At 35.3% G+C, this 25,330-nt stretch overlaps 1 protein-coding gene across 1 annotated transcript in view; it reads right to left on the reverse strand.

Annotated features, from left to right (window-relative positions):
* Positions 1-25,330, reverse strand: part of LOC143227569 (uncharacterized) — a 103,058-nt gene that overhangs the window by 34,003 nt on the left and 43,725 nt on the right. The window contains 4 exon segments of the mRNA XM_076458997.1: positions 8,080-9,189; positions 13,991-14,177; positions 19,691-19,794; positions 23,146-23,422. Of these exon segments, the coding sequence (XP_076315112.1) occupies positions 8,080-9,189; positions 13,991-14,177; positions 19,691-19,794; positions 23,146-23,422 (1,678 nt within the window).

A 25,330-nucleotide genomic window follows, 5' to 3' on the forward strand; every position in this document is an offset into this window, starting at 1 on the left:
AGCCCAATTAGTCTTACATCAGGTCTGAGAATAGTTTCAGAAAGTTTGATAAAGTGTTCTTTGCAAAGTCATTTAATCCTCACGTGTTTGCTTCCTTCATTACATGTATGCATTGCAATGACTTTTGTTTTCTAAGGACCACATGACTCTTTAATGTCCTGGATGCATTCTACTGACTTAACAGCTTGTATGAATTTCTAGACTTATCAGTTTTGTACGATTGGTATTTTAACTCAAAATATATGTCTACTCTTTACATAATTAATGTTGTTGTCAGTTTAAAACTTTCTTCCACCAGGTACAAGTAAATGTTTTACTCACTTTCGCTAGCCACCTGTTTGATTTAATTTTACAAGAACGAGTTTTTGTATTTTTAAAGAGATTTCTCATATGTTTTTATTTAATTTTACAAGAACGAGTTTTTGTATTTTTAAAGAGATTTCTTATATGTTTTATTCAATTTTACAAGAACGAGTTTTTGTATTTTTAAAGAGATTTCTCGTATGTTTCTATCCAATTTTACAAGCATGAGTTTTTGTGTTTTTGGTTTATTATTTTTTATTATCTTCTTTTGGTAGCATTTTGCTATTTCATTTAAAGCAGCTTGTAAGTTTGCATCTGCTTTTTAAAATTTTTACACCATCTGCAGATAGAGAGGTATAGCAGGAATATGTATCGATTAACGGCATGTCGATTGAATACATGAAGACAAGAAGGGATAACTACCTTTCCTTGTGGAGCATCTGGCTCAGGAGTAAAATAATTTGAGTAAGGGATCTCAATATTCACCCTGTAGTTCCTATCTTATAGGAAGTTTTATAATCAATAAATAGTAGCTCGTGGTAGTTCCATTCATATCATCAGAAACCTTATATGTATTTAAATAAGTGCTAAATATGTATTGAAAGTCTTCTCTAGATCACATGTTCTCTATTGTTATTATTAAAACTATCTTTTCAGTTTCATTTGATTTAATTATGTGATCGGTTGTTTTTAAAGTTATTGGAACCATTTTGTACTTCTGCTAATTTAGAATTTTTTTTGTCTTAGGTATGAACTTAATTTGCTTCTTATTAGCCAGGTGGTTAGGGCGATCGACTCGCAATCTGAGAATCGCGGGTTCGAATTGACGTCACACCAAAACATGCTCGCCCTTTCAGCCGTGGAGGCGTTAATGTGATAGTTAATCCCACTACTCGTTGGTAAAAGAGTAGCCCAAGAGTTGGTGGTGGACGGTGATGACTAGTTGTCTTATGCTACTAAATTAGGGATGGCTAGCGAAGATAGCCCTCGTGCAGCTTTGCCTGGTTGCGCGAAATTTCAAAAACAAATAAACTGTTATTTATTATTCTTTCTAACATTTTGCCTACGCAGCTGGTTAGGCTGGTTGGTTTGTAGTTCTGTGGTTTATTTGCTAGGTTGCCTTTCTTGAAAATATTCGCTTGCTTCTAAGAGACTGGATATATTCTGTCGTATAAGAAAATGGTTATGACGACCAAGCATGCCTTCGCGCCATTGAGTGAATGCTAGCATCAAAAATAGGGAGTTGGCGAATGGTTGTTTGGCAAATAAAGAAAGAACAAACGAGAGCATAATGATAAAACCAAACACGAACGTAATGATAGGAAGGATTTATTAAACGTTTCTGAATCCTCACAGTTTCACCATTAGTAATCTAGAGGTATAAAAACAAACAAACAAGCAGTTTTTATAATTACTACAGAAGTATGCACATAAGAAATAAATAATTTAAATATACAAATATAAGATGAGAAAATAAAATGTGGCACAATTGAATTACTTGAATAAGTTTAAATTAGGTGAAGACTGTGTATTATTTAGGGACCGATGGCGTGGTTTGTTTTGAAATTTGCTCAAAACTACACGAGGGCTATCTGCACTATCCGTCCCTAATTTAGCAGTGTAAGACGAGAGGAAAGGCAGCTAGTCATCACCACCCTACGCCAACTCTTAGGCTACTCTTTTACCAACGAATAGTGGGATTGATCGTGACATTATAACGCCCCCATGGCTGAAAGGGCGAGCATGTCTGGTGTAACAGGGATTCGTACCTGTGACTCTTAGATTATGAGTCGCGTGCCTTAACCACCTAGCCATGGTGGGCCGGGAGCGAAGGAGAGTTTTTATGTATAATTTTTCTTGTGTAAGAGAATTTTAAAGTTGAAGACGATCTGTTTCTGTATTATGTTGATAAATAGCGGAGTTTGGAGGATTTTTAATCTTCCTTCTAGAGTTTATAAACATACCTATCTGTTCATATGTTCATTGCACATCACCATGGTGAAAAAGTTTTAGCAGCATTCACTTGACAGATGTCTCTCCTTTTATCACCGTTTAATTTATGTCTTTCTTTGGTAGAGTCATGGATATCTTTATGATAAAGTAAAACATAAAGTGAACTGATGTCATATTGCTCGAAACTTCTGAATTTTCCTCGTTGCTTTAAATAAGTATTGTTACATCACAATGACTCATAGTTTAGAGAAAGTTCTAGGCTTCAGTCAGACAGAATATATATACTAATTTTTATAACTTTAAAAACAGGCGACCAAGTTAGTGCAAGTAAGTAAGACAGTAAAAGTAAAAAGGTGAAGTTACGCTGCGTGCGAGTTTAGCCATAACATAAAATTTCTAAATTACGTTTTACGGCTTTTATTGTAATATTGAGTATGGAGAAAAATAATTTGTCTTGTGAAAGTGGTTCTAAAAAGATTGAACTAGTCCTGATGGACGTTTGACGTAAAAGAGACTTGTTTAAAGCTATGGATACAACTGTGGTAATAAATGGGGTAACATAAAGAAATTTATCACTGATTTTTAGTGTGAAAACACCGAGTATATAAAAATAATTCGTCATGACAAATGGGTTTTAAAGTAACTGAACCAGACTGTGTGGACTTTTAACAACCAATGTTTTACATGCATTTGATTTAAACTTCTTCTTGTATCCACAGCTCTTTTAATATATAAATTATAACTCGTACTGTTCTTCCAAAGGTGAAAATACTGTAGTAGCTTATGAGACTTCTCGTTTAGCAAATAATACTGCCTTATTCCAGTCATGTAGTTCCTCCTGGCACATCTTAAGCATACTCTTTTGAGACTCCAATGACGTTCTACCAAAAACCATAATATCTAAGGTTTCTAGTTGGTGATAAAGAGCTACTTAGTACTGATTATTCTACACACCTCTTGCATCAGTCTGGAGTAAATCGGGTCCACCCTGTCACTCAATACATTTCTGGGAAAGCCTACTCTGCAAAACACTTCGAGGAGAGCTTCTGCTGTTCTCTCTGTCTTGAGCAATGTGTAGCTTTTGGATAAAGTATTGCATAATTGAATACTTCCAGCTAGTACTGAGTGTTCGTTTCAGAAACAGGTGATAGTGATCAATCAAGCCCATGGATATCCTTTTAAATAATTCTACTATGAGAGGTATCTCCCTTAGTGGCACCTTGGCTTTCTTCTCTTTCGATATTTCCTTTGGTAGATGTCATATGAGCTGTAGAATTTGGTCACATCTTTAATAATCCCCGCTATTGGAAATTGTTGATAATTCTGCATCCTTTTAACTTCTTGGCGTTCTCCCACAGTTGAGCCAACTTTATCACTTGAGTCTGGTATCCTGTTGGTAGTACAATCTGTTTAACTTCTCCGTAGAACTGTCTTGACAGGTCCAATATGCACTTCCTTTCATCCTTTTCCTGTAGCTGAATTTCTTCCACATACTGTTCCAAAGTTTCTGCAGTGAAGGTTTTTCTTCTATTCTTCTTTTAGTTCTCATAGAATTATGAGATGCTTGATGTCTTGTTTGCTTTTCCTTTCATGAAATCTTGTGATGACTTCATATTTCTCATTAGTCTTCTTTCTGACTGTTCCTTTAAACTTGAACTGCTTTTTTATTACCAATCATCAAGTCATAGATAGGTGCTTTGATGCAATATGTTTCAAGATATTCTATATAATACGGAGTGTCTGCCTTTATTCTTACTATAGGACACCCAACGTCCCATCAGCATGCATACAAAGAAGATATACTTTACCAATCAGATACTTTACCGATTCTTGCTGCTTCATTTAATGTCTCATAGGACCTTAATTTCCCTGTTCCTAACATAGTCTTCACCTACTGGTATGTCGTAATTTATTTTATACCTCTCTCTGTTTGTTACATACTCCAATTACTACTGTCTCCATTGGCCCATTCGTTAACCCTCAATCATGCACTGTTTAATCTTGATGGTGGTATTTTCTTCTTTTGGTGGATCTGATGACTTGTTCTGATTTTGTTTTTATGGCAGTACCAAATTTTTGGTAGCTCCAGCTGCTTGTTAATGACAGACTCGCACTTTCTCGCGTTGTGCCACATTTTTAAACAAGTATGGCATCTATTTGCTTTCTTTTGAAGTTTCTGCTGTAATAATACACGTCAATTTCTGAATATAAGGTTAAAAGTGCTAAATTTACTCTTATAATAAATGCGTAGAATATCACGTCCAAATTTGGTAAATCGAAAGAAAAGTGATGGAAAAATCAGCGAGAGCTTCTTATATTGGGTTGTTTGTGTTACTATGTAACTTTCACACTTCACTGTGATATTTGTTAGTGACCAACTAAAAATGGATAAGACTAAGTACCACATATTAGCTGAGTCAGTGGAGCCGTGGGAATGAACGACAAGTGACATTACATGATGGAGACTGTTAAAATTCATATGATTAAACCTTATAACAGTGACAAAGTAACTGATCCATGCTATTTTTCTCATGAAACCTTATTCTTCATTTAGTTGGTTTATCGTGGCTCTTGGACAATTAGACAGTCATTCATTCATTCATCTACCACTCGATTCCGTCAACGAACATAGGGCCGCAATCACTAGCGGTTACATGAACAGGTATTTAAGTGAGTTGGTTGTCAGCCCACTGCACCGAGCCGTCCCTAATTTAGTAGTGTAAGACTAGAGGAAAGGCAGCTAGTCATCACCACCCACCGCCAACTCTTGTACCAACGAATAGTGGGATTGACCGTCACATTATAATGCCCTACGGCTGGGAGGGTGAGCATGTTTGGCGCGAACCAGCGGCCCTCAGATTACGAAGCGCACGCCTTAACACGCTAGGCCATGCCGGGCCTAAATAGACAGTACAACAGTTATAAATATTTCTTCAGATTATGTTTATGATAATTTTTTTTTTTTTTATATTGTCGATTATCTAGTTCCTGTTATCTAAACATTTGCTACCGGCATGGCGTAATCACCAGTACCTACCCACGAGCTGGCTTATAATTGTTTCTTGTTTAGCCCCTAACTGCTGAACTCCAGTTTATTTTTGTTAGTGGCCATTTACAAGAAGTTATATATTTACTATTAATAATAAGTATACTCAATGGACTATCTATGCTCTGCTACAAATTGTAATCTAAATTTCGATTTTTTTTTTTACCGGTGTAAATACTTAGACGGCCCGGCATGGCCAGGTGGTTAAGGCACTTGACTCCTAATCTGAGTGTCGCGGGTTAGAATCCCCGTCGCACCAAACATGCTCGCACTTTCAGCCGTGGGGGCGCAACACTGTGACGGTCAATCCCACTATTCGTTAGTAAAAGAGTAGTCCAAGAGTTGGCGGTGGGTGGTGATGACTAGCTGCCTTCCCTATAGTCTCACACTGCTAAATTAGGGATGGTTAGTGCAGATAGTCCTCGAGTAGCTTTGCGCGAAATTCAAAAAACAAGCAAAACAAACCAACTACTTAGACTTGCCGTTGAATCGCAGGGAGCTGTAACAAATATCTCTTTTGGAATTTATTCTCATTCTAGGACCTCAGCTTCATTACCAGTTTCACAAGTAACTTTGTTTTTGAATGTACTGGGATAATATTTATGAAACTCCGAGATATTATTTGTGAAAATAGTTAAGATTGTACACTTCAAATTTATTGTTTAGATTTACTATACAAACTTTGTATAGCTAGTTGTCACCACTCACTGCCAACTTATTGGCTACTCTTTTACAAGTGAATAGTGGGATTGACTGTAACATTACAATGCCCTACGGCTGAAAGGGCGAGCATGTTTGGTGTGACGGAGATTCGAACCCACGACCTTCAGAGTATGAGTTGAGTACCTTAACCACCTGGTCGTGCTGGGTCTTGGAATGTTCGAACAGATATTCCTCAAGTACCGTTTCTCAATACATTATCAAAGAAAGAAAGAATCATTGTCATAGAAAAAGATCAACAAATTTAATCATATGTTGGAGTTGTATGTTTTACTGTTGGGACACTGCCTGTGCCTAACACTACAGGTCACACAGAGATCTCCAGTTTGGCATCTCCTCATAGTAAGAGTGTGAGGGTTCTCTTCTAAGAAATGCATTAATCTGTTATGATAACTTCTCCTTCACCTTCATCTGCTTGACATATGAAGATGTTGCTGTTGTTACTATTCATATATCAAACTTTAAACTTAGTAATAAAATTCTTTATCACTTATATCTCTAGTGATACACTAAATGGAAGAAAGTTAGTCAACAAAATCTACTGCAAACTCTAGGGCCACTCTTTACCAACCAATAGTAGCATTGACTGTAACATTACACATGTGAAAGAACAAGCATGTTCAGTAATAACAGGTTTGACCCCATGTTTCATATATTGTGAGTTCAGCATCAAAACCAATAGATCCCACTAGATTTTAATAGTAATATTTCATACATTATTTTATTTGATGATATTTTAAATTTAATTTAACAGGTTTTTTACAAGGAACACCAATATCAACATCAAAACATTCTAGGTAAAAAAACAAATATGATGCAGTTTCCATAGCTTCGTGCTTTATAAAACTTTTCTCTATCTTGAATTACTGTTGAAATCACACAAATGTAGGTTTAAGTCCATACTCAGGATTAAGTCTAGAATTCAAAATATAGAAATTTGATGGTACAGTATCACAACATCCAACATTATTTTCAGTCAGTGATTTCTTGGTCAGTGACCACTTAAATATCTTGAGATATTTCTTTACTTTAAGTGGTTGGTTATAACAATGTCTTCTAATACCTTCTAACACGTCAAATGAAGCAAATACTTTATACGTTAAAAACGGCTGGTATGGGTAGAGAAAGCACTAGTAGAGGAGCAAACAACGTTTCAACCTTCTTCGGTCATTGACAGGTTTTTTCGTCATCACGGAAGCAAATACTTTAATGTTCCTTTTCAGAAGGGGTATATTGTCACTCATAGACTAGAAATACCAAGATCTGAACAAAATAAAATTATCAACACTTTATTCATTATTTTATCATGTATAAGACAGAATAATCTTAGTACAAACTGAATGATTATTTAACATGAAAAGTTATGAGACTAGAGATTTAGGAACATTCAAGTTCCAGAATCCAGAAAGCTGTAAAATGTTCTGAATATGAAACCAAAGTAAATAAATTATAGCAGTACATTCTCAGTGCATGGTGAAATATTAATATAAAGATACTGGTTTGAATAAGTACTCACTATCTATATATAAAGAAATTAGGAAGAAAAACTGTCAGATATAGTTTCTTCCTGTTTTGTTTAACAGAAACAATAACTAATTTGTCCCTCTATTTCTTTTCAGATTTAATTTTAAGATCTTTTTTTAATTGGTTTGTTGTTATCCTATCACTTCTCCCTCTTACATACAACTAAACACATCAAAAATAGATCCATACATGTATTCATATTTTATGTGGTTCAAAAACTTTTAAACAATTTTTACATTCATTCATTTGAAATTCTTCACAACACAGTAGACAAAAATATTACTTATCAGCAATGTACTTCATCTGTGCAATTTTAATTTGACAAACAGTACCAGCCTTAGGGCAAGGCCATTGAGGTAACTGCCACAAATTTTGCACATCACTGGCCTAGTCAACCATATACTTCTGGTATCTGAACTTGAGTACTCACCTAAGGCCCAACACCCTATTAAGGCCAGCCCTGATTTCAAACTGTTTCAACAAACTGTAAAACTGTATATTTTATTTCCAGTGTGTGTACACTAGGTAGCATTAAAGTTCATCCCCAAAGTGTATTCTCTGATGTATTTTTAAATAAGATTTTCTTCGAAATTTTATTTCACAAACTTCACAATTGTATGGTTTCTCTCCAGTATGTATTCTTTGATGTATTTTTAAATAATAGTTACTTCGAAACTGTTTTCTACAAACTTCACAACTGTATGGTTTCTCTCCAGTGTGTATTATTTGATGCACATTTAAATTAGAGTTACTTTGAAATTGTTTCCCACAAACTCCACAACAATAAGGTTTCTCTCCAGTATGAACATTCTGATGCTTCTTTAATTCCCCATTTATTCTAAAGTTTTTACCACAAATTGCACAACTGTAAGGTTTCTCCCCGGAATGTATCATCTTATGTATTCTTAATTCACCAGTTGTTCTAAAGTCTTTTTTACAAACAGTACAAAAGTGAGGTTTCTCTCCAGTATGTATTTTTTTATGTTTTTTTAATTCTCCATTTATTCTAAAGTTTTTACCACAAATTGCACAACTGTATGGTTTCTCCTCAGTATGTATCATCCAATGCATTTTTAAATCACCATTTGTTCTAAAGTGTTTTCCACAAACTACACAACTGTAAGGTTTCTCCTTAGTATGTCTTCTTTCATGCTTTTTTAATTCACTGTTTGTTCGAAAGTGTTTTCCACAAACTTTACAACTGTAAGGTTTCTCTCCAGTGTGTATTCTTTGGTGAATTTTTAAGGTACTGTTTGTTCCAAAGTGTTTCCCACAGACTGTACAACTGTAAGGTTTCTCTCCAGTATGTATTCTCTGATGTATTTTTAAGCTATAGTTTCTTCCAAATTGTTTTCCACACACTGTACAAAGATATGGGTTCTCTTCATTATGTATTCCTGATTGTTGTTTTTGGTAATCTACTATTACAGGTTCATTTCCACAGATTATATTATTGTGTGGTTTATCTATACTCTGGCATATATCAGACTGTTTTAGATTATCTATAACTATATTTATTTTTCCACAAACATTACTGTTTGGTTTTGGGAACTTATTCACTTCTGTAAAGTGATCTTCTTCTCCTAAAACATAACATTCAGGAAACTGACTTTCGCAACAGATGTTCACCCTGGTCTTTGTATCTAAGAACAAAATATATGATGCAACAATCATAGTTAGTGTAAATAGTATCACACATTACTTTATTTCTAAATTACTTTCAGTCATCTATCATAAGTACTTGTTTCAATGTGTAAAATTGAGAATCTGGATGATGTAAGTTTTGACAAAATCAAATCTATCAGAATCAATTACAGTAACACATTTTTCATCTGCTGAAACAATAATCTACAGAAATTCGATCCCACTACTATTTACAGCAGTAGATTACTGTTACTTGTTGAAATATTATCTACAAAAACTGGTTCCCATTACTCTTCATAGTAGCACATTTTCAGTGTATTTAGATCCTAATATAAAGAAAGTTGTTCCATCCATTACTCACATTCTCTGTACATGTCAAAATACTAGTATACAGCAACTGGTGTTAACCACTATAAAAAGCAGTATATTCTCTGTACATGTCAAAATAGTAATCTGCATAAACTGGTTTTAACTACTATTCACAGAACACTTTATGTGTATGTTGAAATACCAATCTACATATACTGATTTCAACCATTACTCACAGCAGTTATTCTCTGTACATGTCGAAATAGTAATCTATATAAACTGGTTTTAACTACTATTCACAAATCAACATTCTATACATGTTTATAAATAATACTTTATAGAAACTAGTTTCATTCACTACTCACAGCATAACATTCTCTGTATATGTTTACAGTTTTAATTTTCCTGTACTCAAAATGTATTTCTTACAGATACTTACCTCCACTTACATCAATAGTTATTCTCATTCAACACTGCCCTCTATGTGAAAAAAAAAAATTAATGTGCAATTGAACAGTTGAAGAAGTTCCTCCAGCTGATGACAAATATGAGATGCCAGAGAAAAAGTAAGGTTTCCAATTTGATGAGAACAAAGTCTGGTGGAACAATACATGAAGAGAAATAAACCAATCAAATCAAAAGTTGAACCCACTCGATGAGGGCCAAAGAAGAAAGATCACAAAGAGAGGATGGTTGACAACGAATAGAGGCAGAATGAGCACCATGTATAGAAACCATGCAGGCAATATGACATCCAAAAGTATATAAAGGACACAGAAGTCTATCCAAATCAGTCTGATGATAAGAGTGTGAAATAGAAAGAATGTAAAATGGCAGTACAGGAGTTCCCTTCCTAGCTGCTGAATTTTGTGGAGGAAAGAATGATTTTGATAAAGAGGATATGTAGAATGATAGAGAGTATGGAAAACACTGCTGGCAAGTACACTATACTGAAGATTACCATTGGCTAATAGGAGATGGAAATAAGTTTTAAGGAAAAGGTGAAACTAGAAACATAGGGAAAGTGGTTCAAATGGGAGCAAAGTCAGACAAGGAAGGACCATATTAAAAGCCCACTGCAGACGATGAGAGGTCTGGAAGGAAGGTATCAGAGATTGTTTTTAGTTGAGAAATGAGACAAAGGTATCAGTATGAGGAGTATTCCAATGAAAACAAAGATATTTGAAAAGGAGAGGATCAAGAGACCTCTCCATTTGATATGTTTTGTCTGGATAGGGATGACAATCCATGAAAAAAATTGAAAGCAGCCAAAATATCACATGCAATGATATGGATATCTTGCATGTTGGCCCAGAAAAGAAGATTTAATGTATGTAATACACAGAGCAATAACAGGTGCCACCTTGGGACCTAAGATGAGCAACTAATGTGGAATTGTTCAAATGAATCATTACCAGACAATGTCTAGTTAGATGGATGAAATGATTCAAGGCACAATATACAGCTAGAAGCTCCAGTGTGTTGAATGATAACACTTCACAGCTACAACCAACATCCCAAAGAATCCTGTTGACCTATCCATTCCTCTATCCCTGGTGGGAAGCATCATGAAAACATACATATAATGAGAAGGAAAAAGGACACCTGCCAACATGTGGGTTCTGTCCAACCACCGACATAGATCACTGACAATGGTACGAGGAAGAGGAGTAGTAACAGTCTGCAAAGGATTCCATTCAAGATTCTACTGGATGTGTAAAGCTTGCATACGAGCATGAGTTAAGTGCTGCCATTAAAAACTACATCCCTAAAAACAATAGAACCTTGCTACCTCTATTAAAGCTACTCAGCCTGAGATGGGTGTTGAACAAAAATGCCCAAATGAATCAGATACTGGGTAGGATAAAGGAAAGACTACTCCAGTAACTAACCTACTTGTGCCATCTCCTGGAGCAACCAAAGAGCATAATGGACTGACTTATGTTTGGAACAAGCTAACAACCACTCATTCATATAATAATGAAAAATGTGTTCCACAAAGATGATGAGCTAAATCTTGAACTACTCAAGAAAAACACACAGGGTTGAACTAATAACTCACCCCTTAATGGACAAACTGAAAAACACATAGGGTTGAACTAATAACTCACCCCTTAATGGACAAACTGATGACATAATTATGATGGCTGAACTACTAAGATATGTAAGTAAGCTTTAATGATGTCCATCTTGGTCATCCATAAACCATAAACTATCTGAGGGTGAGAAATGATTCTATAATAAAATTGGGGATATTGGGAAAATGACTGAAGTGGGACAAATCTATGACAGATTATCAGTCTCAGATTTTCTTGTAGATAACAAATAACCTGGAATAAAAACTGGGATAAAGATGTTTCACAGGTTCAGTGGCTTGTTGAGACAACGGGTCTCGAACTGCTTCTGACAAATACTGGCTAGCAATGGGAATCACAGGTAGAGAGAAGGAAATGGGCACCTGGAAGAAAGAACATGAAGAAAGGAATTGTAGACAAGTCCGTTTGATAGAACTCATTAATCTATGATGAAAAATTCACAAATGTGGAGCAAAGTCACACAATTGAGTTCCCACTGTGTATTCACTGGTAATGTTGGTATCATGCTAATCTACATCAAAGAAAACAACTTGATTAGTAACTTTTGATAAAAGGAACAGGTATGGGCTAAGAAGAACTAGGACAGGAAAGACGGATATGGGATTGTCCTGGTTCTGACTGTGACAAATGAGTCACCAAAAATAAAAGGGTAGAGTGTTGATGCAGCAATTCCAAACTGTTAAAACATGGTTGAATACATACCACTGAAGAAAAGGGGCTACATGGAATTCTCTAAGATCAGTGGCCACCAAATGAACATGGAACAAAGCCACATCATGATATGGGCATGGGTTAAACACATTGGTAAAATAATGAAGTGTTCTGATACTGGCAAAATACATCCTAACTGCTGAGTCTAGAAACAGACAGGCCAAAGCATACTGATCTGTAGCCCATGGCAATCTATACACTCTCAAAAAACTGGGAAGCATGTATCCTAATATCTGGGAAGAATGGGAAGACTAAATAAGGAGAAGAACCATCACACAGTCATAAGGGATTTATAAGAAACTGGAGAAAGGGACAAGACATCATATACTTGAGAAATTATGTCTACAAATGCTGTATTAGGCCTAGCTGATTCCTCACGTAAGGCATGAGAAGACACAGCAAAATACAGTAGTGAAAAAGGATATCACAATCTTCATCAGATTGAACAGGTTTGGTTTGTTCTTGAAGAAGTTGGACTAGGTTGGGCAACTAATTACAGATAAATATAATGACGGATCATTCACATCTTGTGCTTGTGAAAAAGTGCCTGTAGAAGGTGTAATACCCAAAGTGGTAACGTGAATCTTCAAACTCATGATGAATAATAAATCAAACATACAATTTCATAAATTAATACAAATGTGTGAGAGAGAAAAATCTATAATATTAAAGACTGGAATGTGTAACTATTTCACTTATAAAAATGAAACACAATAAAGTAAAATTTTAAAAGTCTAAACATGAACACTGCTAAACAAGAAGTGATAGTCCAGTAGAATAAAATAAAGGGAGTCACATGTGTAACAAGTGTGGGGCACATTCATTAGTGGCAAGTTGTTGCATGATAATTTAGATGAGACATGCATTGGAATGAGTAATTTCTGATGGGAAGTAGAAAGTGTGTGACATGTGTAAGAAACAATTTGCATATAAAGAGCAGCACTGAACAGTTGCTTATGTGGGGGAGTTAACGTATCATACCAGAATACAAGTCTGCACAAATTAGTACCATCCAGTACTCACAGCAGCACATTCTTTGTACACACTGAAATGTTAATTTAAATAAACCAGTTCTTAGTACTATTAACAGCAACATTTACTCTCCACTTGTTGAAATATTAATTTAAATAAACCAGTTCTTAGCACTACTAACAGCAACACTTACTCTCCACTTGTTGAAATATTAATTTAAATAAACCAGTTCTTAGCACTACTAACAGCAACACTTACTCTCCACTTGTTGAAATATTAATTTAAATAAACCAGTTCTTAGCACTACTAACAGCAACACTTAATCTTCATTTGTTGAAATATTAATCTACAGAAACTGGTTCTGGCCAGTACTCACAGCAGCACACTCTCTGCATGTGTTGAAACAGAAATTTGTTCCAAACACTACGCAAGTTGCAAGTGAAAGACAAAAGCTGCTCAGTTGAAAAGTTCCTTCTGTTCATTCTACAATAGCAATGATTATTATTTCTATTCAAACTTAATTTTATCATCAATTATTTTATCATTCTTATTATCTGAAAACACCTAACACAATAATTCCAAAATAGAGGAACATGAACTACAGATCTCATAGATCTAAAACTTCAGTAACTTTTAAAAGTTACACAAAATTCAACAAATTATTTCAAGTCATTGTCAATGAATATACAATTTTTTACATATTTATACCTACCAGATGAAGTGCCCAACATGGAATTAACACAATGTAAATTTTCTTGGAATTCAGTTTCTGTTTTCACATCAATAACATCATATTTTGAACTATCCAGATTATCATCAGTACTTTCACTGAACTTTGAAATAACATCACTTTGTGTTAGGTCGTCGGACTGTTCTGTTTTATCTGTGACAAATATGTTCTAAAACCAAACAATATATTCATGTTACAAACAATATATAGATGTTACACTGTTCTTTTTGTATCATTAATGTTAGCTGTTCTTATTGTAACATTTATGTTAGCTGTTCACAAATATTACACTGTTCTTATTGTGATATTAATGTTAGCTGTCTATAGATGTTACACTGTTCTTATTGTAAATATTGATATATCAACAGTAAAAAAGTACATATTTTCTACAGTTTACTAAGCTGAAACATAGTGATATAAGATTTCAGTGTTAATTATAGTTAATAAACAAACATATAAACATTTAAACACTTTCAGAAGACAGCTAGCATTAATGATAAAATAACAACAGTGTAATATTTGTAGAGAGCTAACATTAATGACACAGTAAAAACAGTGTAACATGTATAGACAATTAACATAAATGTTGCAATAAGAACAGAGTAATATTTGAGAACAGCTAACATTAATGATACAATAAGAACAGTGTGACATCTATAGACAATTAACATAAATGTTACAATAAGAACAGTGTAACATCTGTGAACAGCTGATATAAATATTACAATAAGAACAGTGTAACATCTGTGAACAGCTGATATAAATATTACAATAAGAACAGTGTAACATCTATAGACAGCTAACATTGATGATACAATAAGAACAGTGTAACATCTATAGACAGCTAACATTAATGATACAATAAGAACAGTGTAACATCTATAGACAGCTAACATTAATGGTACAATAAGAACAGTGTAACATCTATAGACAGCTAACATTAATATCACAATAAGAACAGTGTAATATCTGTGAACAGCTAACATAAATGTTACAATAAGAACAGCTAACATTAATGATACAAAAAGAACAGTGTAACATCTATAGACAGCTAACATTAATGATACAATAAGAACAGTGTAACATCTATAGACAGCTAACATTAATGTCACAATAAGAACAGTGTAACATCTATAGACAGCTAACATTAATGTCACAATAAGAACAGTGTAATATCTGTGAACAGCTAACATAAATGTTGCAATAAGAACAGCTAACATTACTGATATAAAAAGAACAGTGTAATATCTATAGACAGCTAACATTAATGATACAATATGAACAGTGTAACATCTATAGACTGCTAACATTAATGATACAAAAAGAACAGTGTAATATCTATAAACAGCTAACATTAATGATACAATAAGAACAGAGTAACATCTGTGAACAGCAGGGGCATAGACCCTGGGGGTATGGGGGTATACATCCCCCCTTCATTTTAGGTGGGGGTATGGTGCATACAATCATCCCCCCCTAAAGTTTTGTCTGTTGAATTGTTTTATTGCATGACAGGCCTACAAATTGTGTTTGTTCTTATGATTCTCATGTACTTACCAATCGAATTACATAATTAGGCCTAGATGTAGGATTTTTCAGTAGCTGAAATGTACATCTTTAATATAGGTGTGCTTCTAAGCTTTTCGATCTAAGCGACAGTTTGTAAGTATCAGTCAGTAGGCCTACGTATACATGCAAGACTTGCAAGCACTATCACAGAATCTACCTACGTCTTGTACGTAGTGTAAGATTAAGTAAAATTTTCATCACAACAGATTGAACAAAGCATGAAATTCGAAAATATTACTCCCAGGAGTAAACTCCTGTGATCTAGATATGGCAGGCCATTTATAGCTTGAAGCTGCATCAATCTTATGTGTATATTGTGCGGTTTTCCTAAGTCATTTATTCTTATGCATGTCTAACCGGTTTTATTGTTGAACACCTTACTTTCTTTACCTGCTGAAGCTGCAGATCATAGTGTACGTTTAGTGTACAGTTAACGACAGGTTTGAACCACTCAGATCCAGACATGCCCTACATCACTCCCCTCCTCTCCCTTTAGTCTGAGCCTCGATTTTACAACAGGGCTCATTAGACCTGTCTGTGGCCCTCATTAATCCATGAAATTTCAGATTATCACTAATAAAATGCTGGTGCTTTATGGTAAAAGAACAATATATTCTCTTATGATAGATAGTAAAAATATTGTATTTTCTTGTATAATTAGAACACAAAAGGAGCGATTTCAACGGCCTGAAGCCTCTACTCGAATTATATTGCTAGTTTTTGTTTAGGTGTTTTTATTTAATAGACGTGCTTATAGTCATTATATCACAACGTGTTTGATGAGCTTTAACAGGAATATAATATATTTGTAATTGTTTAAATATTTTTCAAGAAACTTGCAATTACTTGTGTTGTAACTAGCACACATTATTGTCCCAGCAATGCCCAGATGGTCAGTCGGCTTGGTAGTCACTGTGAGGTTCACGTGTTTGACTTAAATACATTGTACAGTTCAGTCCTACTTCCATTCTGTTCTATCTTCGTTCATTGTACATTACAGTTTTTCAATAAAGACTGTATTTTAGCCTATTGAGTCATCTGGGAAACAGATTCCAATTATGACAAGCAAGCGTCTGAAACGTTCTGATATTAGACAGTTCTGCAAGCCAGTTACTAGTACTACAAGTGACAATGTAAATGTAGATAATCCAACAACCTCAAGCAAAAGAATAGAAACTTGCCATACAGAGGAAATATTGTTCATCAGAAAACGAGTCTGAAAATGCTTGTGTAACTACTGCACATCATGAACCACCAGATAGTTGTGAAACAAGTTTGTGCAGTAATGAAAAATCTGACATTCCACAGATACAGTGTGGAAAGCCATATCATCCAGATGCACAACTAATACCACAACAGAAAACAAAATCTCAAAATATCAACTTCCAGGGCAAGTGGTTTGATGAGTTCCCATGGCTGCATATGCTTTCATTGTGCCAAGGCAAAAAATAGAGGCCTTTTACAAAGAAATTGGAGAAACCAGTGGAGTATACCTTCATATCCACCAGTTTTTGCAACTGGAAAAAGGGAAAACAGAAATTCAACGAACACCAATCCTCCTCTCAGCACAGATTCGCTACAACTCCAGAAGGTTCACTTGATGTAACTCCAATGACTGTCCAGCTACATGATGGAAAAAAGAAGCAGCAGGAAGAATACAAAAGAAGTCTGGTCATATTATTCAGAAGTTTACATTTCTTACTGAGTCAAGGTTTAGCATTATGTGGACATACTGATACAGAGGGGAACTTCCTGTAGTTAATGAAGCCCCTGGAAGAGGAAGATCCTGAGTTGACAGCCTACTTGACAAAGAAAACAACATTCACATCACCCCAGGCTCAGAATGAAATAATGGAGATGTTCAGCCATCAAATACTGAGGAACATCGCACACGAAGTGCAGCAAAGTAAAATATTTGCATTAATAGTTGATGGCACTCAAGATGTTACAGGTGCCGAACAGGAAGCAATATGTGTACGATACGTTGATGAGAACCTTGACGTCCATGAGACATTTCTTGGTTTGTACAGTGTTTCCAATACAACTAGTGAAACAATATCCTCGGCTATACTTGATGTACTGACTAGACTCAATTTACCACTGTCAGGATTAAGAGCACAAACTTATGATGGAACTGCTAACATGAGTGGTGCGTACAGTGGATGCCAGGCAAGAATAAAAGAGAAGCAACCGTCAGCTTTGTTTTTTCACTGCAGAGCACACAAGGCTAATTTAATAATAAAACATGCAGTTGAAGCTTGTGAATGTGTTTGAGATTCTATCCAGTGAGTACATGAACTTGGTGTCTTGCTTCAGAGGTCAAGCAAATACAAGACAATCTTTGAAAATATTGTATCGTCAGACTGCCACAATGGTTCAGTTAAATACATCCGACCACTGTGTCCAACACACTGGTTGTGCTGCCTATCTGCAATTACATGTGCTAATGATCACGACAGTGACATTGTTGATTCTTTGTCTGAATTAGCAAATGAAAAATCAGATGTAGCAGAGAAAGCATGAGGTCTGCTGGACAGATTTGACAAAGAAAAGACAGTTTTAGAATTGTTGATGGATCAGCATCCATTAGCTGCATTAGAGGAAGTAAACCGTGCATTCCAAGCAAAATCAGCGACAGTATCTGGCATGATTGAAGCACCTGCAGTGACAGTTGAGCAATTGCGAACAGAGGAAAATTACAACAAGATATTTGATGAAGCTGAGAAAAAGGTAACTTCCGTAGATCTGGTTCCTATTGAACTACCACGCATTCACAGACCCCCCCCCCAGAAGGATCACAAGTGATGGCTCAGCACACCATTCTGCAACAGCTAGAGATTACTACAGAAGCTAATATTTTGAATTTGTGGACACAGTCATAGAACATCTGACCACTAGATTCAATGCAGACAACAATGACTTGAAGCAATGTCTGGCACTTGAGAACATGATCACAACTGGCAAGATTGACAACTCGGTTATAAACTTCTATCCACAAATCTCTGCACAATGGCTTGAGTTTCAGTTGCCCATGTTCAAAGGAGAAACAAAAGCAGTATCTCTGAAAGGTGAGAAGGATGCTTACTGTAAAATGCATGAAACAAGCCAGCAGATGTTTAGTGAAGTGTTTCTTCTCATGAAAATTTTGCTTATATGTCCAGCATCCAGCTGCGAATGTGAACGCAGCTTTTCTGCATTAAGATGGTTGAAGACGTGGTTAAGGTCAACTATGTCTCAGTGCCGCCTCAACCATGTGGCAGTTTGTCACACTCACAAAGATGAGGTCGAGAAGATAAATATAGAAGAGCTTATGAAATAATTTATAAACAGATTATCACAAAGGAGGTCTACGTTTGGGAACATGTAGACTAGAGGACTAAATGAATCTTACTTCAATGAAAAGTATGAATAATTATGTGCTACATTGTACTGATGTGTAATTTTCAAGAGTTTGCAAAGACATTTTAATTATTTTTACCAAACAACATGGACAGTTTTTCAGTAGATATAAACTTATCAATGGTAATTACTAATTTTATTAATATTTGAAAACATAATTCATGCAATGAAAGTTATTAGTAACCTTGTCAAGTATAATGGCCATCTTTTATACTGTGCAGTTTGCAGGAATAAATTCATGTGGCAGTTAATTTGTGACATTTGTCTCTATTCTATTAACATTTTGAAAACTGTTCACAACACCTCACTTATACAAACCTACATAGAAACCTTGAAGTATCGTGGCAACAAGATTACTCTGTAACTGCATGTTTACAGCTTTCAAGTTCACGTAATCAGATATTACCAATTTGCAAATTGAACAGTCCACATAAGTGGTTGTAAAAATCATCCCCCCCATCGGGTGTAAAAAAATCTATGCCCCTGGTGAACAGCTAACATAAATGTTACAATAAGAACAGTAACATTTGTGGACTTCTATCATTAATGACATTATGACAGCTATAGAAATCAGTTTACTAAACTTGTAATGAATTTCTTAAGACTATAGAAACAAATATCTGAACAATGATTCAGTTCTAGACCAAAAGACACCATTACAGCTGTACAATCACCTCAATAATTAAACTGTACAATATTTAGTCAACAAACTACCTCAGTTTTTTCTGTTGTTTCATACTTCTCTTCTTGTTCCTCTTTTAACAGACCAGATTTCAGTATAGTAGTTAAGGATCTTTCTTGTAAGGAACCAGCTTCTTCTGTTAGTAGAAGTATAAATAATGTACATTTGTCTATAACAAGTCTGTATATGAATCACTAAATCATACACAAATATTATACAGTGTATAACTTCATCTGTGGTTTATAGATACATTAACATCCACCAGGAAAGTACCAATTACCATGAAAAGGTAGAGAATAATTATAAACCTTATGAAAAGAAGCAAATCAACAAACACAAGGTTTTTGGTTTGAATGATCTTGAAGTAATGACAAATCTAACCCATAGTTCTCCACTCTACCAGTTATAGTTCCATCAGCAGTAGATGACACAAGTTATCTGTTTGAAAGTCACTTTAGTCACAAAATTTCATATCAGGTTGACTTACATTTTCATATGCTGATAGAAAATGTTATAATAGTCAACAACAGGAAAGTAACGTTACTGAAATAGAACAACTTGTGATTAATACACACACACACACTTTTCATTCAAGGGACTCATTGCCAAAGAAGCTACATCCAGGACTGAACACCACTTAAACCAGTACTTCTCAACCAGGGTTCCTTGACAGACATGCCAGGTTTCTGCAGGGTTCTATGGAGTTTTTACCAGTCACGCATTTACAATTCAACCCTTGTAGATGAGAGAGTCATATCTGAACATCTGGAGAGCAAAACCACACTACTTCTGATCCAAGTATACTCTTTACCCTTGTAGATGAGAGAGTCATATCTGAACATCTGGAGAGAAAACCACACTACTTCTTGACCCAAGTGATCCAAGTATACTCTTTACCCTTGTAGATGAGAGAGTCATATCTGAACATCTGGAGAGAAAAACCACACTACTTCTGATCCAAGTATACTCTTACCCTTGTAGATGAGAGAGTCATATCTGAACATCTGGAGAGAAAACCACACTACTTCTGATCCAAGTATACTCTTTACCCTTGTAGATGAGAGAGTCATATCTGAACATCTGGAGAGAAAACCACACTACTTCTGATCCAAGTATACTCTTTACCCTTGTAGAGAGAATATCTGAACATCTGGAGAGAGTCACTATCTGAACATCTTTACCCTTGTAGATGAAAGAGTCATATCTGAACTTCTGATCCACAACTGATCCAAATATACTTTACCCTTGTAGATGAGACTAGTCATATCTGAACATCTGTAGAGAGAATATCTGAACATCTGGAGAGAACACCACACTTCTGATCCAAGTATACTCTTTACCCTTGTAGATGAGAGAGTCATATCTGAACATCTGAGAGAAAAACCACATACTTCTGATGTATACTCTTTACCCTTGTAGATGAGAGAGTCATATCTGAACATCTGGAGAGAAAACCACACTACTTCTGATCCAAGTATACTCTTTACCCTTGTAGATGAGAGAGTCATATCTGAACATCTGGAGAGAAAACCACACTACTTCTGATCCAAGTATACTCTTTACCCTTGTAGATGAGAGAGTCATATCTGAACATCTAGAGAGAAAAACCACACTACTTCTGATCCAAGTATACTCTTTACCCTTGTAGATGAGAGAGTCATATCTGAACATCTGGAGAGAAAAACCACACTACTTCTGATCCAAGTATACTCTTTACCCTTGTAGATGAGAGAGTCATATCTGAACATCTAGAGAGAAAAACCACACTACTTCTGATCCAAGTATACTCTTTACCCTTGTAGATGAGAGAGTCATATCTGAACATCTGGAGAGAAAACCACACTACTTCTGATCCAAGTATACTCTTTACCCTTGTAGATGAGAGAGTCATATATCTGGAGAGAAAAACCACACTACTTCTGATCCAAGTATACTCTTTACCCTTGTAGATGAGAGAGTCATATCTGAACATCTGGAGAGAAAACCACACTACTTCTGATCCAAGTATACTCTTTACCCTTGTAGATGAGAGTTATATCTGAACATCTGGAGAGAAAAACCACACTACTTCTGATCCAAGTATACTCTTTACCCTTGTAGATGAGAGAGTCATATCTGAACATCTGGAGAGAAAAACCACACTACTTCTGATCCAAGTATACTCTTTACCCTTGTAGATGAGAGAGTCATATCTGAACATCTGGAGAGAAAAACCACACTACTTCTGATCCAAGTATACTCTTTACCCTTGTAGATGAGAGAGTCATATCTGAACATCTGGAGAGAAAAACCACACTACTTCTGATCCAAGTATACTCTTTACCCTTGTAGATGAGAGAGTCATATCTGAACATCTGGAGAGAAAAACCACACTACTTCTGATCCAAGTATACTCTTTACCCTTGTAGATGAGAGAGTCATATCTGAACATCTACTCTTTACCCTATCTGAGAGAAAAACCACACTACTTCTGATCCAAGTATACTCTTTACCCTTGTAGATGAGAGAGTCATATCTGAACATCTGGAGAGAAAAACCACACTACTTCTGATCCAAGTATACTCTTTACCCTTGTAGATGAGAGAGTCATATCTGAACATCTGGAGAGAAAACCACACTACTTCTGATCCAAGTATACTCTTTACCCTTGTAGATGAGAGAGTCATATCTGAACATCTGGAGAGAAAAACCACACTACTTCTGATCCAAGTATACTCTTTACCCTTGTAGATGAGAGAGTCATATCTGAACCAAGTATACTCTTCCAAGTATACCCTTGTAGATGAGAGAGTCATATCTGAACATCTGGAGAGAAAAACCACACTACTTCTGCATCCTAGTGTAGACAATCCTTTAAGTATACTCTTTACCATACTCAACTACATCCAAGATGAGAGAGTCATATCTGAACATCAAGAAGAGAAAACCACACTACTTCTGATCCAAGTATACTCTTTACCCTCTAAGGATACAATCAGAACAGTCTCACTAGCAGAACACTACTGCCCTACTTTGAACTAAATGATTATAGCCATCTTATGTGGAAATTATCCAGCAAGGTTCCTCCATGGAAAACCACTCCAGTAGCTTGGAACTGTAAAGTTGTTAGAACTCTCATACTCCACTAGAAAAAAAAAAAAGGAGAGTAAGAATGCATTGGAGAACCCTGAGGAACATCAAGGTCTGAAACAGTGCAATAGGTGATCATGAATCCCCATTTTGGAAAGCAGGCTGTAACAATTTATAAAATTAAGGCATGGCAGATATGGGAAGATATCCCATTCTGCTCTAACCATGAAGTCCATGGGTGGTACAGTCTGGGACAGGCCAATATACAAAGTAAATGTCATATTATTCACCAACAATCAATCTTGCAAAACACCCCATCTCAAAGGTGAGCATATGCAACCATGGAAGGAAAGTGCTATTCAACATGGTGTACAGTGCATATCTGTTGTTAAAGAATATCTGGCTAGATGCCACTTGCCACAGACTGGGATCCAAATAATGAAGTTAGAGAGTATCAGTCCCCAAATATAGTCTCCCATCAAGTTTTCATTATACACTCCTTGGTAGCTGCATTCAAAGTCCAGTACATCTTGGTGGAAGTGCTTGCCTTGCTTCTCTGAGTATGCTCCTGTGTTCTCCTTGAAATTATCATCAAAGATATGGACTTTCAAGGATATCCTGCAGCCCATTTTGCCATAGTTCTTCACCAGAGCCTCAACCAGTTCCACATATTTTTCGGCCCAAGAATTCCTGAACTACTGTGACAAAGCTGCCCCAGGCTTTTTTTTCCTACCTACTGAGCTTCTTGGGGAATTCTGTGCACACCAGTCAAAAGTCGGTAATTTCCTTTGTGAGTCAATTAAGATCATTCGCTCAAAAATGTAACTGGCTGCTCTATCGTGAGAATGGGAAGCACTGTTTGGGTCAAAAGACATCAATTACAATTGGGTTATTTAAAAACTCAGGTATGTAGTTGTGAAGAGATACATAAGCAAACCAACTCAAGGAAATTTATAACTAAAGCAAGGAATAAATTATACAGAATCCAATTTTATACCAAAAGATATACACTTTATTAACACTTATTAACAGAAAGGTATGAAGGCTTATAATGAATTAAGAACAATAACATTGATTACATAAATGTTTATTCTTTTCAGTAACTTGTATTAGATCCATAGAGTTTCTAACCCTATCAACATTACTTATCTAACTTTAACATTTTTTTCATTATACATCATATTTTTACATGGTTTGTTTGTTTTAAAATTTCATGCAAAGCTACACGAGGGCTATCTGTGACAGCTGTTTCTAATTTAGCACTGTAATGCTAAAGAGAAGGGAGCTAGTCATTACCATCCAATGACAAATCTTGGGCTACTGTTTTACCAATGAATAGTGGAATTAACTGTCATATTATAATGCTCCCATGGTGAAAAGGACCAGCATGTTTAGTGTGACAGAAATTCAAACCCATGACCCTTATATTGCGAGTCAAGTGCCCTAACCAGCTGGCCATGCTGGGCCCTAAACTAATTGTATATTTCACAAATAGATTATTTATTAACAATCATAGTTCTGACAGTAGAGGCATCATCAGATATACACTCAAGTGTTTCATAACAGGGTTTATATATATGTTTAAACACAGGACCAGAAGCCATTCACCAACATGCAAGTAGGGAGGAGTTTAAGTTGGATTTGTCATTTAAAACATTTTCCTGGATTTGTTTTTAGACTTCTACTTGTTTCTAAAATTTCTGGACTGTCTAGTTTTTACCTTTTCTCACAGATATGTAAAGGTTTGCAGTTTTTTTTCAGATCAAATTGGTATTTAGTTTTAAAAGGTGGGATGCAAAGGTTGAATCCATTTTTTGTAATTTCCAGTTTCTACAGTGTTCTTTAGTTCTCATTTCTATGGAATGTTTTGTTTGATCTATGTATATACTATTGCAGTTTTGACATGTTAACTGGTAAACACTATTGTGGTTGTACGTTTTTACTCTGTTTTTGTTGTTATACAATATTTTTACTGGGTTCATTTTTACAGTTGGAAGCCACTCTGTAGATTTCTTTCTTCGGTGGTTATATATTTTATAAAAAGGTTTTTCAGTGTATTTTATCTTAAATAATTTGTTTTTGTTGTCATTTGGTACAATATGAGAGTACATTCATTTTAAATTTATGGCTTTCAATGTTTTAAACAATGTTTTTATTGACTTTGTTATATAACCATTGTTAACAGGTATTTGTTTTATAGTTTTTAATTCAGTTTTATAATCTTCAGATGATGAAGGTACAGTTATAAGTCTGTGTAACAAATTATAAAACACAACAAGTTTGTGAGATGTCTTGATGTATGATGGTGTCACTATTAGTCAGTTTTCTGAAGTTTTGAAGGAATTTATACCAATATTTATGTCAGTATTTAAGTCTAAAAATAAATGCTTCCATTTTCGCCATATTCCACAGTAAATTTAATAAATTTGTTTTGTGAATTTATAAGAGTAACAAAACTGTCAAGTTAACTTTTGGATCCTGTCCAGAGACAAATCAGATTGTCAACATCTATATACCAATATTTAACACATTTTGTATTATCTTTATCACAAAACAATTTCTTACCTAAATTGTGTGAAGTAGAGAGGACAAAACAAATAGCT

The sequence above is a fragment of the Tachypleus tridentatus genome, chromosome 9 (genome assembly GCF_004210375.1).
Source record: "Tachypleus tridentatus isolate NWPU-2018 chromosome 9, ASM421037v1, whole genome shotgun sequence".
NCBI lineage: Eukaryota > Metazoa > Arthropoda > Merostomata > Xiphosura > Limulidae > Tachypleus > Tachypleus tridentatus.